The 19,112-nt window shown below is 39.4% G+C and overlaps 1 protein-coding gene across 4 annotated transcripts in view; it reads right to left on the bottom strand.

Moving 5' to 3' along the window:
• The window catches only part of palld (palladin, cytoskeletal associated protein), a 60,357-nt gene extending 44,903 nt beyond the window's left edge, over positions 1–15,454 (bottom strand). Inside the window, exons 1-2 of one of the 4 annotated variants that reach the window (XM_037974029.1) lie at positions 15,358–15,454; positions 10,922–11,914 (exon numbers count right to left, since the gene is read on the bottom strand). In XM_037974029.1, coding sequence (XP_037829957.1) covers positions 10,922–11,913 — 992 coding nt within the window. In that variant the 5' untranslated portion in view covers position 11,914; positions 15,358–15,454. Of the gene's footprint in view, positions 1–10,921; positions 11,915–15,242 lie in introns of all 4 variants that reach the window. The other 3 variants (XM_037974030.1, XM_037974027.1, XM_017423447.3) reach the window with 3 other exon arrangements.
• Between the last annotated feature and the right edge of the window lie 3,658 nt (positions 15,455–19,112).

Here is a 19,112-nt window from a genome sequence, read left to right as displayed (position 1 = left end):
AAAGGACAACAACAACACACGAATAAACTTTTAGTACAGGAGCTCGGCTTCTTGTGTGGCTTGACTCATTTTTTCATAATCTTGAATTATGACAAAAACAGATAGAGGGGAAACTCAGAGAAGTTTATAAGTTTACAAATGCTATTTGAATCAACCACTATGAAACATTTTACATTTTGCAGTTATTTTAAGACAAAAGCAGTTCACTTTGATCTTCACCTCACTCAGACTAGCCATTAGCTCATCAGTCCACTCAGAATTAACCCATTGCTTCAAACGGGAGTTATGCAAAAAAGCTATCTGCAACAAAAATATATGTATATTATATAAACGTGCCACAAAACCCCACTTCAAAAGATTAGAACTGAATACTTTGGATAAATATCTAAATAAAACACACAAAAAACATGCTGGAAATTTCACTTACAGGCTTCACAAACCGCAGCATCATCCCAGTACAAACAATGAAACATGCTTATTGAATTCAAACCCCACTGATGCACAGCATCTCTCTGTTTGAAAAGGTCCTGTAAGGGTCACTTGGCTCCACTGAAAACTGGTGCTTGCTGTCTTGGAAACTTGTGTTTTCCCTCCAAGGAGACAAACTGACACTAACACAAAAAAAAACAAAAAACACACAAGCTACATCCTCTCATGATGTCACATTGTGAGGACAATATTTCCTCCCGACTGTCAAATAAATTCAGCGTGAAAACCAACAAAAGCAACATCCAGAAGAGCCCAAAATTAAACAGATCAGCCAAATAAAATAAATGAGCCCACATATTTGAAAAGCAGCATGGAGTCTTTACTAAAAGCAAGTAGACTGCTCACCAACATGATTACATGGTACACATTTAAAAGGATACATATATTTATGGCTTTTTCTTTCTTCTTTTTCTTCTTAAAATTACATGGATAAAAGTGACTGTGACTAGTCCATTTTTGAGAAACCAAAACTGCTCAAACATTCAAGCCGCATGAGTCTGTTGAACAAAGTTTGTGCTCACACCTTGAAGTCTGCTTCTATGGAACCTGTGCTTCAACAAATTTCATCAATTTACATATTTCTAAGCTCTTCTGTAACCACGGCCATCAATCTTTATGCCACTGAGTAATTTCAGCTGAACAGAAACCACACAGCAGCCTGCGTCACTCCTAATTTTAGCTATGTGTCATGACTTTCTGGGAACAACAATTCGATTCAGTTCATGCAATAGCTGAACTTCACCAAGCAGATGTATGCTCATGCTCTGAATCATCTACTGTACAGCCAAATCTTACGAGAAAATTTGGCCTGCACATGTAAAACAAAGCCTCCCACAATGTTTCCACAAACACTCAGAGCAAAACAGCTCACTTCAACGTTTAATTCCTTATTTACACAAGTATGTAAGCTAAACATCGGGAATAATGTGCCAATGGATAAGCATTGAAGCACCCTTCTTACTATTTGGCCGTTTCAGTCATGATTTTCAATTTGTCACTCCGCCTGCAGCTTTCGAAAAAACCAAACAAGTAATACATCAAAACTTGGGGCTCAACTGGAAATTGTGTACTATAATTTTTGGTAGCAGTACATCAAATGGAATCAACAAAAATCACAAGAAGGGAAAAAAAAAAGAGCCGCAAAGGATTTCCATGTGTACAACTATGGGATATTGGAGAAATGAGTGAGAAAAACTTGCTCTCTTTAGAGCTCATTGGTAACTTTCACCAGTGCTGTTTCTGTGCTATGATGAGCTCTAAACCCTGCCTGAAACTTCTCAAACAGATTATTTCTTTCCAGATGTTCACACAATTGATTTGCAACTATTTTCTCAAGAATGTTTGAGATGAATGGATTAGATATAGGTCTATAATTGGCCAGAATTCCTGAATCAACATTGGGTTTCTTAAGTAAAGCAGCAACCTTAAAGCTCTGTTGTACATAACCAGCCATTAGAGACAAATTAATCTGATCCAAAATGGGGATATTAATTAGGGGAGATACCTCTTGAAACAGTCTGGTTGGGATGGGATCTAGCAGACATGTTGATGGTTTGGATGAAGCTACTATTTTTGACAATTTGGAAGCTCAACAGGACAAAAACAGTCCAAACACAAATCAGGTTCTAGTGACACTTGTAAAGTTGCCTCATCTGACAGAGAGTCAGAGGCAACAGTAGGAAGGATGGTGTGATTTTTCTCTCTGACTGAAATTATTTTATTTATAAAGAACAGAAACAGAAACCTGGGGTCATTCTTATTCTCTTTTATTAAAGATGAATAATATACAGTTCTAGCTTCATGAAGTGCTTTCTTATATTTTAGCAAGCTATCTCCAGGTTAAATAGAATTCTCCCATGTTAGTGGAGAGCCAGTTTCTTTCCAACTTTCTAGATGTCTGTTTTAAAGAACGTAATTCTGAATTAAACCAAGAAGCCAGCTTTTATCAAGTGATGTTTGCATTGAAGTTGTAATATTATCAACAAGATCACCTAAGCTGCTGCTCTCTGTTGCATTACTCTGCAAGATGAAATAAAATTATTGTAGCAGGAGGAAAGGAGAAGAGTGAAACATATTTTGCGACAGTTTTAAGCTCTCTGTAAAAAGGGGCACTGAACTGCCTCTTTGATTGATAACATTTAGACTACCTAATTTATTCACCCTCTGCATAAGTAAATGAACTTTTGCACAGAACAGTCACTGAAAGATGACTTTAGGTCAGAGGTCATAAAGGAAGGAGGTCCCCTTAATGCTACATAATAATGGAAGAGAGCGTCATAGTTTGAACTCTGCAACCTCCTCTCCTCCCTCTGAAGTTATAAAAGCACATCTGAGCTCCAATCTGAGACACATATTCCAGAACATGAACCATCCTCCTTTAGTCTTCTTACATGAAACTCAATCCTGCAGACGCCCCTCTTGAACTGCTGCTATCAGAAGCTTTAACACTAAACAGGGAAGATGTTCTATCAAGTCATGGACAAAAGGCAAAGGAACGAAGATGCACATCTTGAGTTTCTGTGCTGGACAGTTTAACATTCGCACAGCTGTTATCCTGTCACATGTACATGGGAAGGAAGGCTTGAGCTTGTCTTTATGAGTCCCATCTGACTGCTCATCTGCTCGTAAAACAAGTATCCTTGCACTGCACAGACTCAGATTTTTGGGCCTCACACAACTTCGTGCACAGTCCTTTTTTATTGCATGAGCACCAACAGAGGTCTGCTGGACCAAATACTTGTAACAGCGCTCTCCGAATCCCTTCACTTCAGGATTGTCAAAGACACACAACCGAATCAGGATTTGCTTCAAACACACCGTCTTTGGCAGGCGCACAGGAATTCAACATCCAGGAAAAATAACAGTCTTAAAATATCTCATCAAAAGGAATATTACTGTAAGCTTGATTTATTGGCCTTATCAAGCTCTATGAGCCGCAGAGAGTCATTTACCAGGTGAACAGTAGAATGCAGCACAGAGCTCACTGTTCGCTGTCCAGCTGTGGAGCAGACTCAGCTGGACCAGATGACTCAGATCTACTAAATGAACTGAGAGCACAGAAAGTTAAAGGGCCTCAGGGTCTCAGCAGGAAACAAGAGTCCAACTAACAACAACAGGCAGCTCTATAGATTATGTGACCACTTCCAAACCAAAGCACAGTTTGTTATGTATATGCAACAAAATTCAGGTGCTACATTAAAGGCATTATCTGAAATTGGATGTGGGCTTTTATAATGGTACAGAGGTGTAAAAAAAACAGGGCAAAAGTACAAAAAAACAAAAACAAAAACAATGATAACATAATTATTACAACCATCCAGCCACCCATCATTTTTTCTATATCTATTCAGGGTTGTGGAAAAGACAAATACAGCATTTTAAAAAGCCAAATAAAACAAAGGCAAGCCACAACTATCAAAGCAAAACAAGAAAACAACAAGCTCAAAAGTTCAAAATATGATGAAAGAAGAGTTTACAAAACAACATTTCAGAAAACATCCAAACGGAAAATGTGTTTAAGAAACACACAGTACATATTTTACCAAACCAAACCAAAACAACTCCAAAAATAAGACATTAAACAAACAAAAGTAAGAAAAAATGTTATTTTTAATGTATCTTTGTTCTTTTAGTTTAAGATGTTGTGTCTGCTGTTAGATGTTTTGAATTGTTTTTGAAGCATTTTTCCTCTTTGTCACGACTATCTGAGAGTTGTCTTTTGAAAATATGACGATTTTAATATGTTGAGTTTTGTGCCATATTTTGATGTCACCTGCAGAGAGCCAAGGGAAATATGTTTTGGGATTAAGTTTACGGCTTTGTTTCCTGGATTAGTCAGCAAGTTGTGGATGGATTTGCTCAGAAGGTATATAGTTTTTAACATGCAGTGTTTTTTGAATACCATGTTAATAATGTTTTTGCATGTGTGTTTGTTAGTCTTTTAGCAAAATATCTCATTAACCACTAGACAGATTTTGATAAAACTCTCAGCAAGGTGTCACTGGACATACATCTACAACTGATTAATTTTTTAATTTAACCCTATTCAAGATGGCTGCTGCAATGAACCAACTTTAGCAAACAGAAATGACTACAACTCAGTCAGTTTTACAGATATTAAGATAAAATTTGACATGGTAATAGCTGAGCATCGTGTTTAACACATAAGTACTAACAGATCATACGATATCTTGCGATTGTGCATAACATTATATTAAAGTTCTGACCAAAATGGCTTTAACTCCATCATTTATCAACATAAGATAATCTCTGTTTAAAGCTCTGGCATGAAAGGCGGCAGCAAAAAGCCCTTTAATTTGTAACGTTTTGATTTGTTTCTGTTTAACATTGTCATGTTTTACAGCTTTTAGTAAATCTGCTTGTCAGTGGGCGCTCGTGTGTCACTGACCGCGGCAGGCCTGACGGGCTTGGTGAACGTTCATTGGTTACAGACGATGTCAAACACATCTTAGAGCAGAGGAGGAGAGATTTATGAAGCATTCTTTCACTGAACTTGTCTCTATTATTCTCCTGCTGTCGTGTTTGACTGCTGCCTTTGTTCACCCATTTAAACCTGGTTTTCTTCTGTTCACCTGTACTCGTTCACTTATAAATACACAACTAATGGAAGGACATTTTCTTCTTTTTGCCTAAATGTTTACCAAACGTTTAACTTTTCTGCAGAATCCCCTTCTAAAGACTTGGACGCCACAATCAAAAAGTTACGTGGAATTACCTTGACTGTATCTATGAAGAGTGCAGGCATGTGTAACAGGATCATATGAGTTTTGAGACCCTATATCATAAAATACCAGGGTCAGGACCCTCCCAGACACCAAGGCTGCAAGGTGAGCAGAAAATGTCTCACCTCGTTGGGTGAAACTTCACACTCTGACAGCAGGCCAGCAGAAAGCAGGAGTCTGAATCTCAGACAGGGCAGCTCCATTTGTCATAAAGACCCTGTAACACAACGGTGAAAAAATACCCCTGACGTGTCTGTCTGAGTGTTTTACGTAAAGGACGTGCAGAGACCCATAACCTGCAGCGCTGATGGAAGTGTGTGTTAAGTTCTTCTCAGCGGTGACACTTGAAGGTTGCTTTGTTTGTTTAAGGCTCAAACATGTATCTCTGTGTCAGCCTGCAGAGAACAAGTTCAAATGTACTCACACCTCACACACACACGTCACCATCGGTTCAGTTGGCAGCATGGTGAGAACTTAGTAATGCGTCAAACTGTCTCACATCAGCATGCAAAGTCTCCATGCAGAATCACCGGTTAGAGTACCATCGTTTCAAATGCTGTCATGTTTAAGGAATGAAGTTTATTGCAGCTATATAAAAACCCAATGTAGTATTAGGTCCGAGCCCATGTGCGGCCCCCTCAGTCACTCCCGTCTCTCTTTAATTAGAGCTTAAATGGATGAAATTACTTCATGCTCACAACATTTTTAAAGCGGGCAGGTATTAAAAAAATAAATTCTTTTCCACTTCTGCTCCTCCTGCTGAGATCAAATAGATCCATGAGGGAGACTTTAAAACTATGGCCCCGCAGAACCAGGCCAAACAGTCAGCATTACAGTCTGATTACATCATCAGCACGCAGCGGATCACCTGCCATGACCTCATGCAAAATCTGTTTCACAATGCAAGAGGAAAAGCTACTGAAATGATTAGCTGGAGTAAAATACAACAACCAGTTTGTGGACTTTTTCTTTTGTGAATAAAAATATGAAAGCATAAAACAACTTCCTCCTGAGAATCAACCGAACATGAGACAGAAAGCAAGACAAAATGATTTTTATTTCACAGGATAAAAGTAAGAGAGCTGATTTTAAAATGAATTCAGTTTTTAAAAGATTTTAGTGGTTCATACAAACGCTGTTTTATAAACCTTAGTATTACCGTCGATGTCACATTACACAATTAATATTGCCCGCCATTAAAACTTAAACCTTTGCCACTAACTATTGGAGTCCACCAAGTTCAAGATGGCCACCACAGCTAACCAGCCTTGGTCGATACAAAAATACCTTTAATTTACATAGAGGTCCATAGTTGTTTACAACTGCAAAGAGAGGGAGCAGCAGCTAGCTCTAGCACTTCCATCAAGAATACTGTAGGTAATGGTTAGTTGTGGAAAGAGCCTAAAATACAGGCAGAGTTAGGAAGCCGAATGTAGATCCAATAACTTTTATTAACCAAGATTCAGTTTTAAAATAAAGATACACATACCAGCACTAAAACTTGTTGCATACTTTTGTGGCGAGTGCAAATGAAAAGGGGAGACTGCCATCAGGTAGGACACCATTATAGATCTCTGCAGTCTTAAGCTGGATTTAAACTTTGAGAGAAGTGAAGAAATCGACTCTTGCTCACATGGTTGGGGGTCGTTCTTTTTCTGCATGGACATTTTATACTCAAAGAGAGACTACAGGCCGAAGTCCTGGGAAGACCCTCCTCCCAGGGCGTCCACTCTCCTGTCCCTCTACAGGTCTTTGCTTCCCTTATCATTTTCATGATACAGACTGAGACAGCACACGCAAATTACTTCGCAAGAACCGAGAAAATTGTTTGTTTACTCGAGGTAAGCAAACAATGGCGAGGACATTTCAGAATTCACAAGAAAGTGCAGAACCGCTGGAAGTCCCCATAGTGGAGATGTCAGAATTTCTGCTTTTCTGCATTAACTATGCCCACTTCAAGTTTTCCCTGCAATAGTTGTTAGGCACCACCACATGGGAAAAGGTTCTGCTCAGCTGATGTGTCAAGAACAAGCTGCACACACATTTCTTTGTTTTTTTTCCCTGTATTCCAGTGAAACTTCTTTGTGTTCATTTTCCAACAAGTCAAGCTCAGAACTGCCTCGTCTGTTCAGGGGGCAGATAAGGTAATGACTTGGAAGAGCTTCATTTAAAGTTCCAGGTGTTAGCATGCCACAATTAGGGATTTTCTGTTTGATTTGCAGTGCTCTAAATCAGTATGGGATGTTTGGTGCTTTGCACAATGAGACCTCACACAAACACTAACTTTTAGACAAGCTCTCTTTCATAGTGCAGACGAACACAGAGGTCTGAACACATGCCCTTTTTTCCATTATGTTAAGAGTTAATCTTAACCCAAATCACCTCCTTGAAGAAATTCAACAAAAAAGGACAAAATGATCTCAGACTCAAAAAATGCACAGTTTCCCACTGGGATGTAACTTGCATCCCAAGAAATGGATCACTAAAAACAGAGCAGTGGATTGTGTGTGAGGGGGAATGAGGGCATGCCGAAGAACAGCAGGCACTCAGCATACTCTCCAGATCAGACAAAGTGTGGTTGACCACGGAAGGGTGCGCCTAAAACCACGCAGCCAGGAACGCCTCTTTACTGGCTGTGGTAAAAAACGTTTGCATCAGATCCAGTTCACCAGAGTCCGTCCAGGTGAGGATGTGCATCACCTGCTCTGTCTGATCTGAAGTATTACATCAAAGAGAGAAAAAAATTGAAGTGCACACATACAAAATTAAAGGCCTAGCATTCCTTAAAGGTATGCCAGAGTTTTAGACTGAGATCATCTTATGTTAAGAAATGACAAAGTTGTAGCCGTTTTGGTCAAAGCTGGAAAACAACTTTGTGTGAGATGTCCCGCTCAGAGTAGGTGTTGTGAATGACTCTCAGCTACTACCACATCAAACTTTAGCTCAGTATCTGTAAAACTGACTCAGTTATATCTATTTTTGTGTTGTCTAATGTTAGCTGTGGCGGCCATCTTAAATTGGACTGACTCCAAAGGTGGAATTAGCTGTAGATGTACATTCAATGATTATTTCCTGAAGGTTTCCTTAAAATCCATTCAATGGTTTATGAGATATTTTGCTAACAGACACACAAACACATGCACGGGCAAAACATTATCATCCGCCTTTCGCTTTTTGACACTAGCTGATAATCCTTAGCTGCTTTCAGAAGGTGAAGTATTTGGAAATGTGAACAATTTGCTGCCATCTAGTGTCCACAAACTGTTACCAGCCAAATAACTTCTGTTTAAAGGCGCCAAAAACTATTTATCAGCGAAACTTGTTCTAATTTGTCCAAATCTTTGACTTTATAAAAAAACCCATGATAAATCTTGTCAGGCACTTATGTGTGGAAACTGTGAAGCACTTGTGTTTAATTTCACTTCACACCTCTCACTTTCTGTTCTTTTTTTTTTTACTTGTTATCTAATGTAGGTGTTGTTGCTGTTCTCAGATTCTCCTGTTTCCCTCCACTGAAACACACTCTGCACTACCTTCATATTTCCCAAGAAGGTGTTGGGAGATGTGGAGCCCTGCCTGAAACCGCCTTGTCATTGGATTGACTGCATTCCTGTGCCTGGCTCCTACTGGCCTGAAGACTATTTATACAGCCTCAGATGAGGCCCTCAATGCAAACTGGGGAGACACACACACACGCAGCTTTTGGATTTCTAACCATCTGATTACACACAATAAAGGATCACCTGCTTAAAACATCCTAAAACAGAACTTATAATAATTCTATGGAAAACTTCAAAACTACCCGATTATTAAATATGCCTGCACATTATGAATGTAAGATTTTATTAGTTGAAATGTAAAACAGTATGTGATTAGTACAAAGTTGTCTGGGATCACTGAGTTTTTATCTAGAAAGCTCACACTTTTCTGTTCTCCTTTAAGGAACACAAGGTGCACGCTGCAGCAAAACTATTTAATCAGACAGTTTCATTTGTTCAGGTATGTCTCTCTAGTAAACAGTGAGCACGGAGCCTGAGCTGTGAACTCAGCACAACTAGAAACAAGAGAAGAGTGTATTTTTAGTTTGCTGATGAACTCCCACTAATAACAAGAGGCAGGGGGTGAAGTCCTCATCCATCCATACTTTCATTTTCTTTACCCGCTTTTCCTTTCTGGGTCATGGGGAGCTGGTGTCTTTCTCCAGCAGTCACTGTGCGAGAGGCAGGGGACACCCTGGACAGGTCGCAAATCCATCACAGGGACACACAGAGACAAACGAGACAAACAACCATGCACGCCTTCACTCACACCTAGGGAAAATTGAGAGTAACCTAACATGAATGTTTTAGGTCTGTGGGAGGAAACCAGAGTACCCAGAGTAACCCATATGTGCATAAGGAGAACATGTAAACTCCACCCAGAAAGGCCAAGAAGCGAACGTGCGACCTTCTCACCATAAGGCCACGGCTCTAACCACTGCTCCACTGTGCTGTCCTGGTGAAGTCCTCTCAAAGTGAATAACACTTCATCCAGGAATAAATTATTCATATGACATAAGTTCATTGGATAAATGTGCTAACACAGGCTGGAAGTTCCCCCAATAAGAAAACAGGTCATCTGCTCGTCAACACAGAGGTAACCTTGCCTTTTAGATGACCCCCCTGATCCCCCCCCCAAAAAAAAAAAAAAACCCACCACCCCACCCCCATCTCACCAACTTCATCATAAGATCTAAATAGACAACATCACCCCTGGTCGTCACCTCCTGATTTGTCTATTTAGAATATCTTCTAAGTATTGTCAGAACATGACTTAACAACAGGAATGACTACAAGCTGATAGTTTGATAGCACTCACTGGACTGATCAGTGCTCAGAACAATAGGAAAGTTCAAAGAATTAAGATTTAAAAAGGAGAGTTTTCCAGAAAAATGTCATTCATATATTTATTTATTTATTTTATCAGTTTCTCTATACCTCGCTCATTTCCCTGTAATCAAATGTAGGAATTCCTGTGCATGAGGATTCTTGCATCATGCACATCAATACAACACAAGTCACCACCAACTCACCCGCAAAACTAACAATATTATCAAGTTTATGCAAAAAAAACCTAACATTTACCAAATTTCTATGATCCAATTCTGTCTTTATAAGCTCCACTTTAATAAAGCAGCCAAAATGATCAAGTCATCTCAGTAAAAATAAATGTTTCAGTTGTTGACCTTTAAGGTGAGATCTATTCTGTTCAGCTGAACGTTAAACAATCAGCAAAAAAGGAACGTTTCATTTGGGTCAGTCAGTAAAAAAGATCAGCTTATTACCTGATGCTGCACCAATCAGCTGTGAAAAAAATTATCTGCAAACTGCTCTGTTCAAGAATTTGCACGTGGTTGGTGTAAAAATCAAAAATAAACTGCCTTTTTCAATTTTATGAAAGAAAGCTGGGAAACAGCCTCATACATTTTAGAAAAGTATTTTCTAAACCTCTGTCTGAGCTTCTTACAAATTAAAAGTGAAATACCAACAGTATTGTAGTAACCATTCTCTGGACTAAACCTGTGTCATGTTTTATTTTCTTTGAGAATATAATCATGAAACCTTCCAACATTATCATTATCATGTCAAACATCAGATAATTGTTAAATCAAAGCCGTACGATGAAGTCAACCTAATCAGGAGAAAACCTACCTGACCAGAGGCAGAGGGTTTCCTGTGACTCTGCATTCCAGACGAATGGGGCTTCCTTCAGCCACTTCTTGACTTTTCAGCTTCTGGAGAAACTGAGGAGGGGACAGGGGGCCAGATGCTGCTGGAACCCCAGAATGTTGGAGCCTCTCAGGAGCCGCCTGTCCCTCTAGTTCTTCTGGGCGAGAGACCACTTCTGGCTGACTGATCTGTGCATCCTCCTGTTGGCCGGGAGGCAGGGAGGGAGCTGAGGCTGAGCCCTGAGGGACCGGTCGCTGGCTTCTCGGAGACAGATACCCACTATCAGGAGAGGACGATTCCTCCTCCGGCTGCTGCTCCAAATGAGCAGAACCTTTGAAGATGGAGGACAGCTCCTCGATGAAAGTGGCTGCTCGGCTGCAGAACTCGGTGACTGAAGCAGCTCGATCATTCAGCTCCAGGCCTTGGTGAACCAATCTGGGTTTATCCTGCTTATACACTGGTTGGACGGGTTTGTGGCGGGTGACCTTCTCAGCAGACGATGGCGCTTCATTGGACACCTGTACAGGTTTGTTGAGGGAGGAGTTCTGACTGGAGGAAACTGAAACTGCTGCATCATCATCTGAGCAGGGGGCTTTGGTCTGGAGCTGATGGTTTGGGCTTGTGTTGAGGTTTTCATTAGTTTGAGGGTGCACAGAAAGGGATGAGACAGATTGGAGAGCCTGCTCCGGTTGTGTAAGACTAGAGGGGTCTGGTTCTTCACACTCGCATGCCTCACCAAAAGCCTCCCAGGCCAGGTCCAGGCTACGGTTTATCTCCTCAGCAGTCAGGAAGACAGTAAGATCTGCAAAGTCTCCATCTCCAGAATCCAGCTCTGTCGCCGAGTCAAGGTAGAGCTCTCCATCAGAGGAGGCCTCAGAAAACACCCCCCTATCTCCCTCTAAAGTCCCGCCTGCTGCAGGGTCCTTGAGCAGCACAGAAATGGGGAGTGGCTGATTCCAACTCCCGTCCTGCATCCTGAAACACACATCACCCAACAAATTACAACTTTTAGTCTTCAGCCAGAAAGTAATATACAACATGACATAGTTATCTGTAAAAAAAAAAAAAAAAAAGGGCAATCACACAGATATTTAAAATAAAATCTTCCCAATACTGTGTATCAGCTTTTCTTAGCTGACAGGATGACTCAGGCCCATGTCTTCTGAACGCAGCCGGTGGGTATTAGCCGGGGTTTTACTGAGGCCAGAGTTAACACAACCGGCATCTCTCGGTCGCCTTGTGTCTGCCAGGACATTTTACTGCCACTGGTACGTTTTTTGTTGTACTCCCATCATGTTTTAATACGCACAAACTCTTAAAACCACCTAAATATTGAGGGTACTTTTCCCAAAATGTCAACAAAAAACAAACAAACAAAAAAAATCTAAAGCCAGTGGTCTTTTATTACTAGCCTTTAGTATTATTCTTTTTAGCAAGCAGCAACATGTGGTCATATTTATTTCATTCAAAGGAGAATAACCTAAAACTAGCTAAAATTGGAAATTGTTTCAAATGTTTTCATCATAAATAGCAGCTCAGTAACAAAACATTTCAGAAAAATTGTTCAAGTAAAATAGATGTCATCCCAAAAACATTTAATGTTTTAACATTTTCAACATTTTCATTAACTAAGTTTGTCTCTAGTAACTTTTAGGATTATACCTGACTGACTACTAAATAAAAAACAGGCTGGCCTGAAAAAGGGAATTTTGACTTTAACTTTAGAAGTAAGAATAAAAAAACAATGGCAGTGACTAAACCTTTTCAATTCTATTACTGACTCATCTTTGATTTCACATCAGGTTTCCTCTTAAGTTTAAATTCTTTTTCCAATCAGGATTAAAACCCTCAGAGGCCCTTAGGGCAGCAGTCTGCAACCTGCAGCGCTCTGGAGCTTTCACAAAAACTAACATGAAAATGAATAATATTTTAATTTTTAACTCACAGGCCATTTTATTAGGTCCACCTGTTCAGTTGCTTGTTCCACAAAAAGCTAATCAACTAAAAACGCGGCAGCAACTCAGTGTCTTCAGGCATGTAGAAGCGGTGAAGACGACTTGCTGAAGTTCAAACTGAGCATCAGAGTGAGGAAAAAAGAAGATTTATGTAACTTTATATGTGATGTGGGTTTTAGTGCCAGATGCATAACTGCAGATTTGAACCTATCTCTAGGGTTTAAAGAGAATGGTCTGAAAAAGAGAAAATATCCAGTTAGACATTTTCTGCAGACAAAACTGTTTTGTTGATATCAAAGGTCAGAGGAGAGTGGATAGACTGGTTCAAGATGGCAGAGGGGCAACAGCAGCTCAAATAACCACTTGTTCCAACCAAGGTCTGCAGAAAACCATCTCTGAACACAACACGTCCAACCTTGAAGCAGATTGTAGTGACTTGTTCTTAATAAAGACAAACAAAAAAAAAACAAAATGAACCTAAGCCACTGAGGGGCTGCTGACTGCCACTTAATTGACGCGTCGTCCATCTGGATCCAATGGATGAAAACTTGACGTTCTTATTACTATAGAGCATTTTTTGATTGTGCGCTCTCAGACAAGATGCGATCCTTTTAAGCTGCACACTTACTATTTTAACTGTTCAGTTAAATCAATCCAAAAACAGCTCACAAACTGTCGCAATGCAATAATCAGACAAGAACTACGACAACAACGACGACGACGACGGTCAAAAAACTGTGTTTCCGCCGCAATCAGCACACCTGCTGACAGGTTACCTGTGGCTCCATTTAACCCCACATGATCCTACCCACAGTGAGCTTTAGGCATTACACCAAAATAAATATAAACACAAACCCCAAACATATGGCTCTAATACAGATTGACTGCCGCAGCAGAAGAGCATTCTTGTTGTCCCTCCTGTCAGCTAAGAACAGGAAACTGAAACTCCAATTTATACAGACTCATCAAAATTAGATAGTCAAAGATTCAGAAACACTGCCTGATCTGACGGGTCTAGATTCAATTCAAGCCAGTGCCTTTCAGGTGAGGTAGAACGGGACACGTGCAGCTGATGAATCTGCAGCAACAGCGTGATGCTATCATGTCAATATGGACCAAAGTCTCTGAGGAATGTTTCCCACCTCCAGGATAAATTCAAGCAGTTCTGAAAGCATAAGGGGTTACAACCCAATACTAGCGTGGTGTACCTAACAAAGTGGCCGGTGAGTGTAAATCATAATAGTTGATAAGCCTCTTTGTTAAATGGATTCTTAGTAATGTTTGCATACTTAAAATAGCAATAATCAGGATCACAAGTCTCTGCGACTTTTAATGTGTCGGTAAAAGGCTACAAAGTTTGGGAACCACTCTTACACAACCCCAACAACCTGTCGAGAATTTTATTGATTTATTTTTTTAAGACATAAAAATAATAATAGTACATTTAAGCCACCAGATACATCTCTACACTAAAAGTAATAAACAGCTCATCTCTTAAGTCAAAAAGAGTTTAACACATCTGCATGTTTTTATTGCAGAAGCTGAGAGTAATGTATAGTTGTGGCCTGAATGTTAGATTAATTCTAGGTTTTAATGATTGATTTGAACCTTTTTTTTTACAAGGTGGAAGGGTTATGCAACATGCAACTTCTAATGTTCACACTTGACTCGTTTTTAAAATCATTAAAATTGTACGTTATATAACCATTTCACCCTGGAAAAAAAGAAGTTCAAGCCTTAAATCCTGAAATTAACATGGCATTCGTGCCCACGATGAGTGGATGTAAAACCTCCTGACTGCAACTGTGTGAGATGTTGTGAAACCGTCGGTGTGGATGTTGGATGTAGTGTGACACTGAGCGCCTCATGGCGTCCCGAAGACCAGCTGTTGTTATTTTTAATCCCCCTGAGCTATGTTTCACCGCAGCCCCACCCTCCCTGAGGAGAGAGGAGGTTTGCTACCTTGAAACAACACACACACACACACACACACAGGTAAAAGGTTTATCAAAGAAATTAACTCAGAGAATGTCTCTGATCGTCTGAAGGTGATGGAAGCAAAAACATCTCTGAGTTTTACAACCTTCATAGGTTTTAGATTTAATTTTGGTCCATGCTGTAAATGGATAGTACAATAAACAAATGATTTCATTTAATGCAAACAAAACATGATGCCGTCAGGACTCCCAGGACATGACAGGGAAGACACTGTGTGACATGTCAGTTTCACTCACGTACATTCAGGCATTACTTTTAAAAATGATGCTCTGCACTACTATCGAATTATATTATTTAGATTTAATCAAACCAAACCTTAAAATACAGGTCACCAAAAACAGCAATCATACCTTCAAGTGTGCGGTTTGTCCAAATGTTCTTTCTTGGTTTACTAGGTCCAGGTTTGTCTTGTTTTATCTAAAAGAACCCCAAAAAGACAAAAGACAAAAAAAAGGAAAACTTCACCTCACGCTCCAGCAGAGCAGCCTTGTTGGTCAGACAGTCGGCGGGATCTCTCAGGTTGGGCGCCTGATAACGTACTGCCTCTGCAGTGGTCTGCTGTCCCATCTGTGTTGAGCCCTAACTGCTTACTGTGTGGGGCTATATTTGGCCCCTGGCTCCGGTTACACAGCCAGACTTCTGGCAAGAGGAGAGAGGACTGAGATAGTCCTGGGTAACAGAAGGTGCTGCTGGCACTTTTTGGTGTTTGTTAATTAAATCGCAGCGAGCGCAAGTTGTTGTCAAGTGTGAAACCTTTATTATGAGCCTTTACAAACTTGGATTATTGTAATATTTCATGATGATCTGCACCGGCCACTTTACCAACGCAGATTTGTGTTGCCACTGTGGCCAGATGAGTTGACCCCATGATCCCCCACCCATGAGGTTTTTTTTAACAAAAAATGGTTCTACAGAAACTCATGGTAAACTCAAGGTAAAGTTCAGTTCTGTGCACATAAAAAGGCCTGACTACGTCCATTCCGTTGACAAAATAGCTTGTGAATCACTGAGCACTGAGTTAATAAAACTTTCAGAAAGTAATCATTGGAGTGTCTATAACTGATTACCTTCAGGAGTTAACCTGATTCAAGTTAGCCACCACAGCAAAGTAATCTTAACAAACACAAAAATGTCTGTAACTCTGTCAGATTTACAAATATTAAGCTATAAATATGTGTCTTAGTAGCTGAGATTGATCCCTAATGTGAGCTTTGTGTTTAAAACTTTGTCATTACCTACTGGAGCCAAGTGTATTTGTCTGTTAGCAAAGTATCTCATGAACCACTGGATTGATTTCAATGAAATCCTCAAAGTAATCACTGGATGTGCGTCTACAACGCAATAACTTCTGGAGTCAACCCAATTAAAGATGGCCACCACAGCCAACTAATCTCAGGAAACACAAAAGTGGCTATAACCTAGTTAAATGTGCAGATGTTGAGCTAAAATTTGGTGTGGTGGAAGCTGAGTGTCATCGCCAACATATGCTCTGAGAGCTAACACTTGTCGCCAGATCGCACATAACATCATTTACAAAGTTTGACCAGAATGCCGACAACTCTGTAATTTCTCAACATAGGATGATGTTATTTTTGACCTTGGATAAAACAGACCATGGGGACCACACAGCCTCACTTGGTCTATTCCTAGCTCGCTATCACGTTTTATATTCCCGGACCTATTCTGGTTCTTCTTCAATCTACTGATTACAGTTAAGAGCCGGATGAGTGGACCACATGGAATTTCCACATTCCACTGTCGTCACACAGGCGTGCACACAAATATACAGCTTATTTAAAGGCCTTGTGTTACTTTAGGAAATGCATATCGGCCGCTGTCTTTCAAGCCAGAGTGTCAAGGTCATCTGATTTCCCAAACACACCGGCAAAAGATTAAACTGATTGATTAATTGTCTGATGAGGAGCTATGCTCAAAATGTCACTTGGTGTAAGCAAATAATTCATTTACCAGTGTAAAGCCCTTTTTTTTGTCTGTGCCATACGATTTGCTGCAGTGGCTGGGTTATTAACACCCTTCACTGTCTGTGCTTTTATCCAAAAAATGATTAAACCAAATTGGATTGTAGCTCACATTAAAAAGTTAATAGATCATATATTTACCACTGATTTAGAGAACACTGCTGAAAATGTACTTGTTCCTTCCTAAAAATGTTAAATGTTTGCTTATATTAAGTCTGTAATGGTTTTAAAGTTTCCACAAGGTGGTTAAACAATAAATAAGTCAGAGAATCACAGAGAGCTGCTTCTGTTGACCTGTAATCTCTTCTGAAGCTACAGTTTGAAAGATGAAATCTGACGCTGTTACAAACCCTTTTCTCCTAAGCTTTAAATGGGGAAAGGAAATTAAATATCAAAATGTTGAGTTTTCATCTTTTTCTTTTAGTTAAACACTATCATAAAACACTCCGGTGGCCCATTTCTCTTATTTAAAACCTTAATGACTTGTTTTTAGTTTCAGATGTACATCCAATGAGTACATCCTGATAGATTCATTTAAATCTGTTCTGTGGTTCATGAGATATTTTTGAAACAGACACACAAGACACATGCAAAAATATAATCGTGTCATTTCTATATGTGGCCCACTTGCAACTAAAGTTGAATATCCCTGCCATAAGTCAACATTTAATTTAATTTAATTTCTGCAGTGTAATATTTCACTCAGTAACTTTTTTTTAAAAAAGAATTGGGCAAAAAACTCAAAATGTTTTGGGAACTTTTTTTCTTCTTCTTGCTTGTCTGTTGTTTTTTTTTTCTTTTTCTTTTCTTCAAGTGTTTTTATTAAAAATATTTTAGTTCAGTTTCAATTGCATTGCACCAAAAAATGATGTCCAGGCAATTTAGATTTAGAGAAACGCAAGAAAACCCTTTAGGAAGACTTCATTGTTCATCAAATAAATGCTTAACATTGCTAACTTTAAAAGTTAAATATAAGCTCTTTGTTTACCTCAAAAGGAAGTCCACAGCTTTTAGATTTTAGGTGCTTAATAATAACTCAAAATTATTATTTTTTTTTCTTTTAGACAGACACAAGTAACGAATTTTGTTCTCCCATGTTTCTGACATGTTGAAATTTCTGGCACAAGTCAATTTTAATCTGAAACGCTTCCAAACAGATGGCAGCACCACTCCTTCATACGGAGCCCCTAAGGGGACATGGAGGAAAAAAAAAAAGGAAAAAAATCCCGACTTATTATCTCGAGATCCCGACTTATTATCTCGAGATCCCGACTTATTATCTCGAGATCCCGACTTATTATCTCGAGATCCCGAGTTATTATCTCGAGATCCCGACTTATTATCTCGAGATCCCGCGAAATTTTTGAAAAAACGCGAGTTACGTTTTTTGGGGGAAAAGACATGTTATTATGCGGTAAACGTGGTGGAGTGTGTCTACATTGATTATGGAGGACGACTTATATCATTTTTTGCGGTCCAGAGATGTTCCAGAGGAGGATATCATGCACATGCAAAGAGACAAGGTAAATATAATCGCATAAAACATTGTTTGATAAATAGCCGCTCAGTGAAAAACCACGTTTGATAGCCTTAGCTAAGAACCGCTTTGTATTTTATCAAGAAAAACTTGTTTTATCTGTTAAAGTTTGACGACACATTCTGCAATTTATCTTCAAAAAAAGGGGTTACTATGGCAACGGCACAACAAATTATGCGACCCATAACTAGCAGCAATAGTGCATTTGTCTGTACGCAAACCTGCAAGATCATTTAAGCTCTTACCATTGTATTTACGAATAAAATATGTTTTTATGAGGGTCAAGTATTATATTGAAGAACTCTCGATTGTCGAGAAGATACGGAGAAAAAAGGTTAATACTGGACAGTAAGGTAACGGATTATAATGGTCATCGTAAATTGAAAATTGGGATCCGGGTTCTTTCTCATTATATTAAAGCAGATCTTACTGTAATCAAGACCTAGTCGAAATATTTTAAAACATGTTGAACGCCCTCCCTCGTACAACTGCACTTTCAATCATTTATCAATCATTTACCGATGATGATTGATAAGTAATCAATCATCGTTGATCATGATGATTGATCATGAGACGGCTAACCCCCTTTAGCCGTCTTCCCCGGCTAAAGGGGGTTAGCATATTTAAACAATAGCACATCGGCATTCAGTGCAATAATCTGTCAGTGTTTAACTTCAACTTTTTTCTCCCCAGAAAAAAATAAT

The sequence above is a fragment of the Kryptolebias marmoratus genome, linkage group LG24 (genome assembly GCF_001649575.2).
Source record: "Kryptolebias marmoratus isolate JLee-2015 linkage group LG24, ASM164957v2, whole genome shotgun sequence".
Classification (NCBI taxonomy): Eukaryota; Metazoa; Chordata; class Actinopteri; order Cyprinodontiformes; family Rivulidae; genus Kryptolebias; species Kryptolebias marmoratus.
This window is presented reverse-complemented; position numbering and strand designations above follow the sequence as displayed.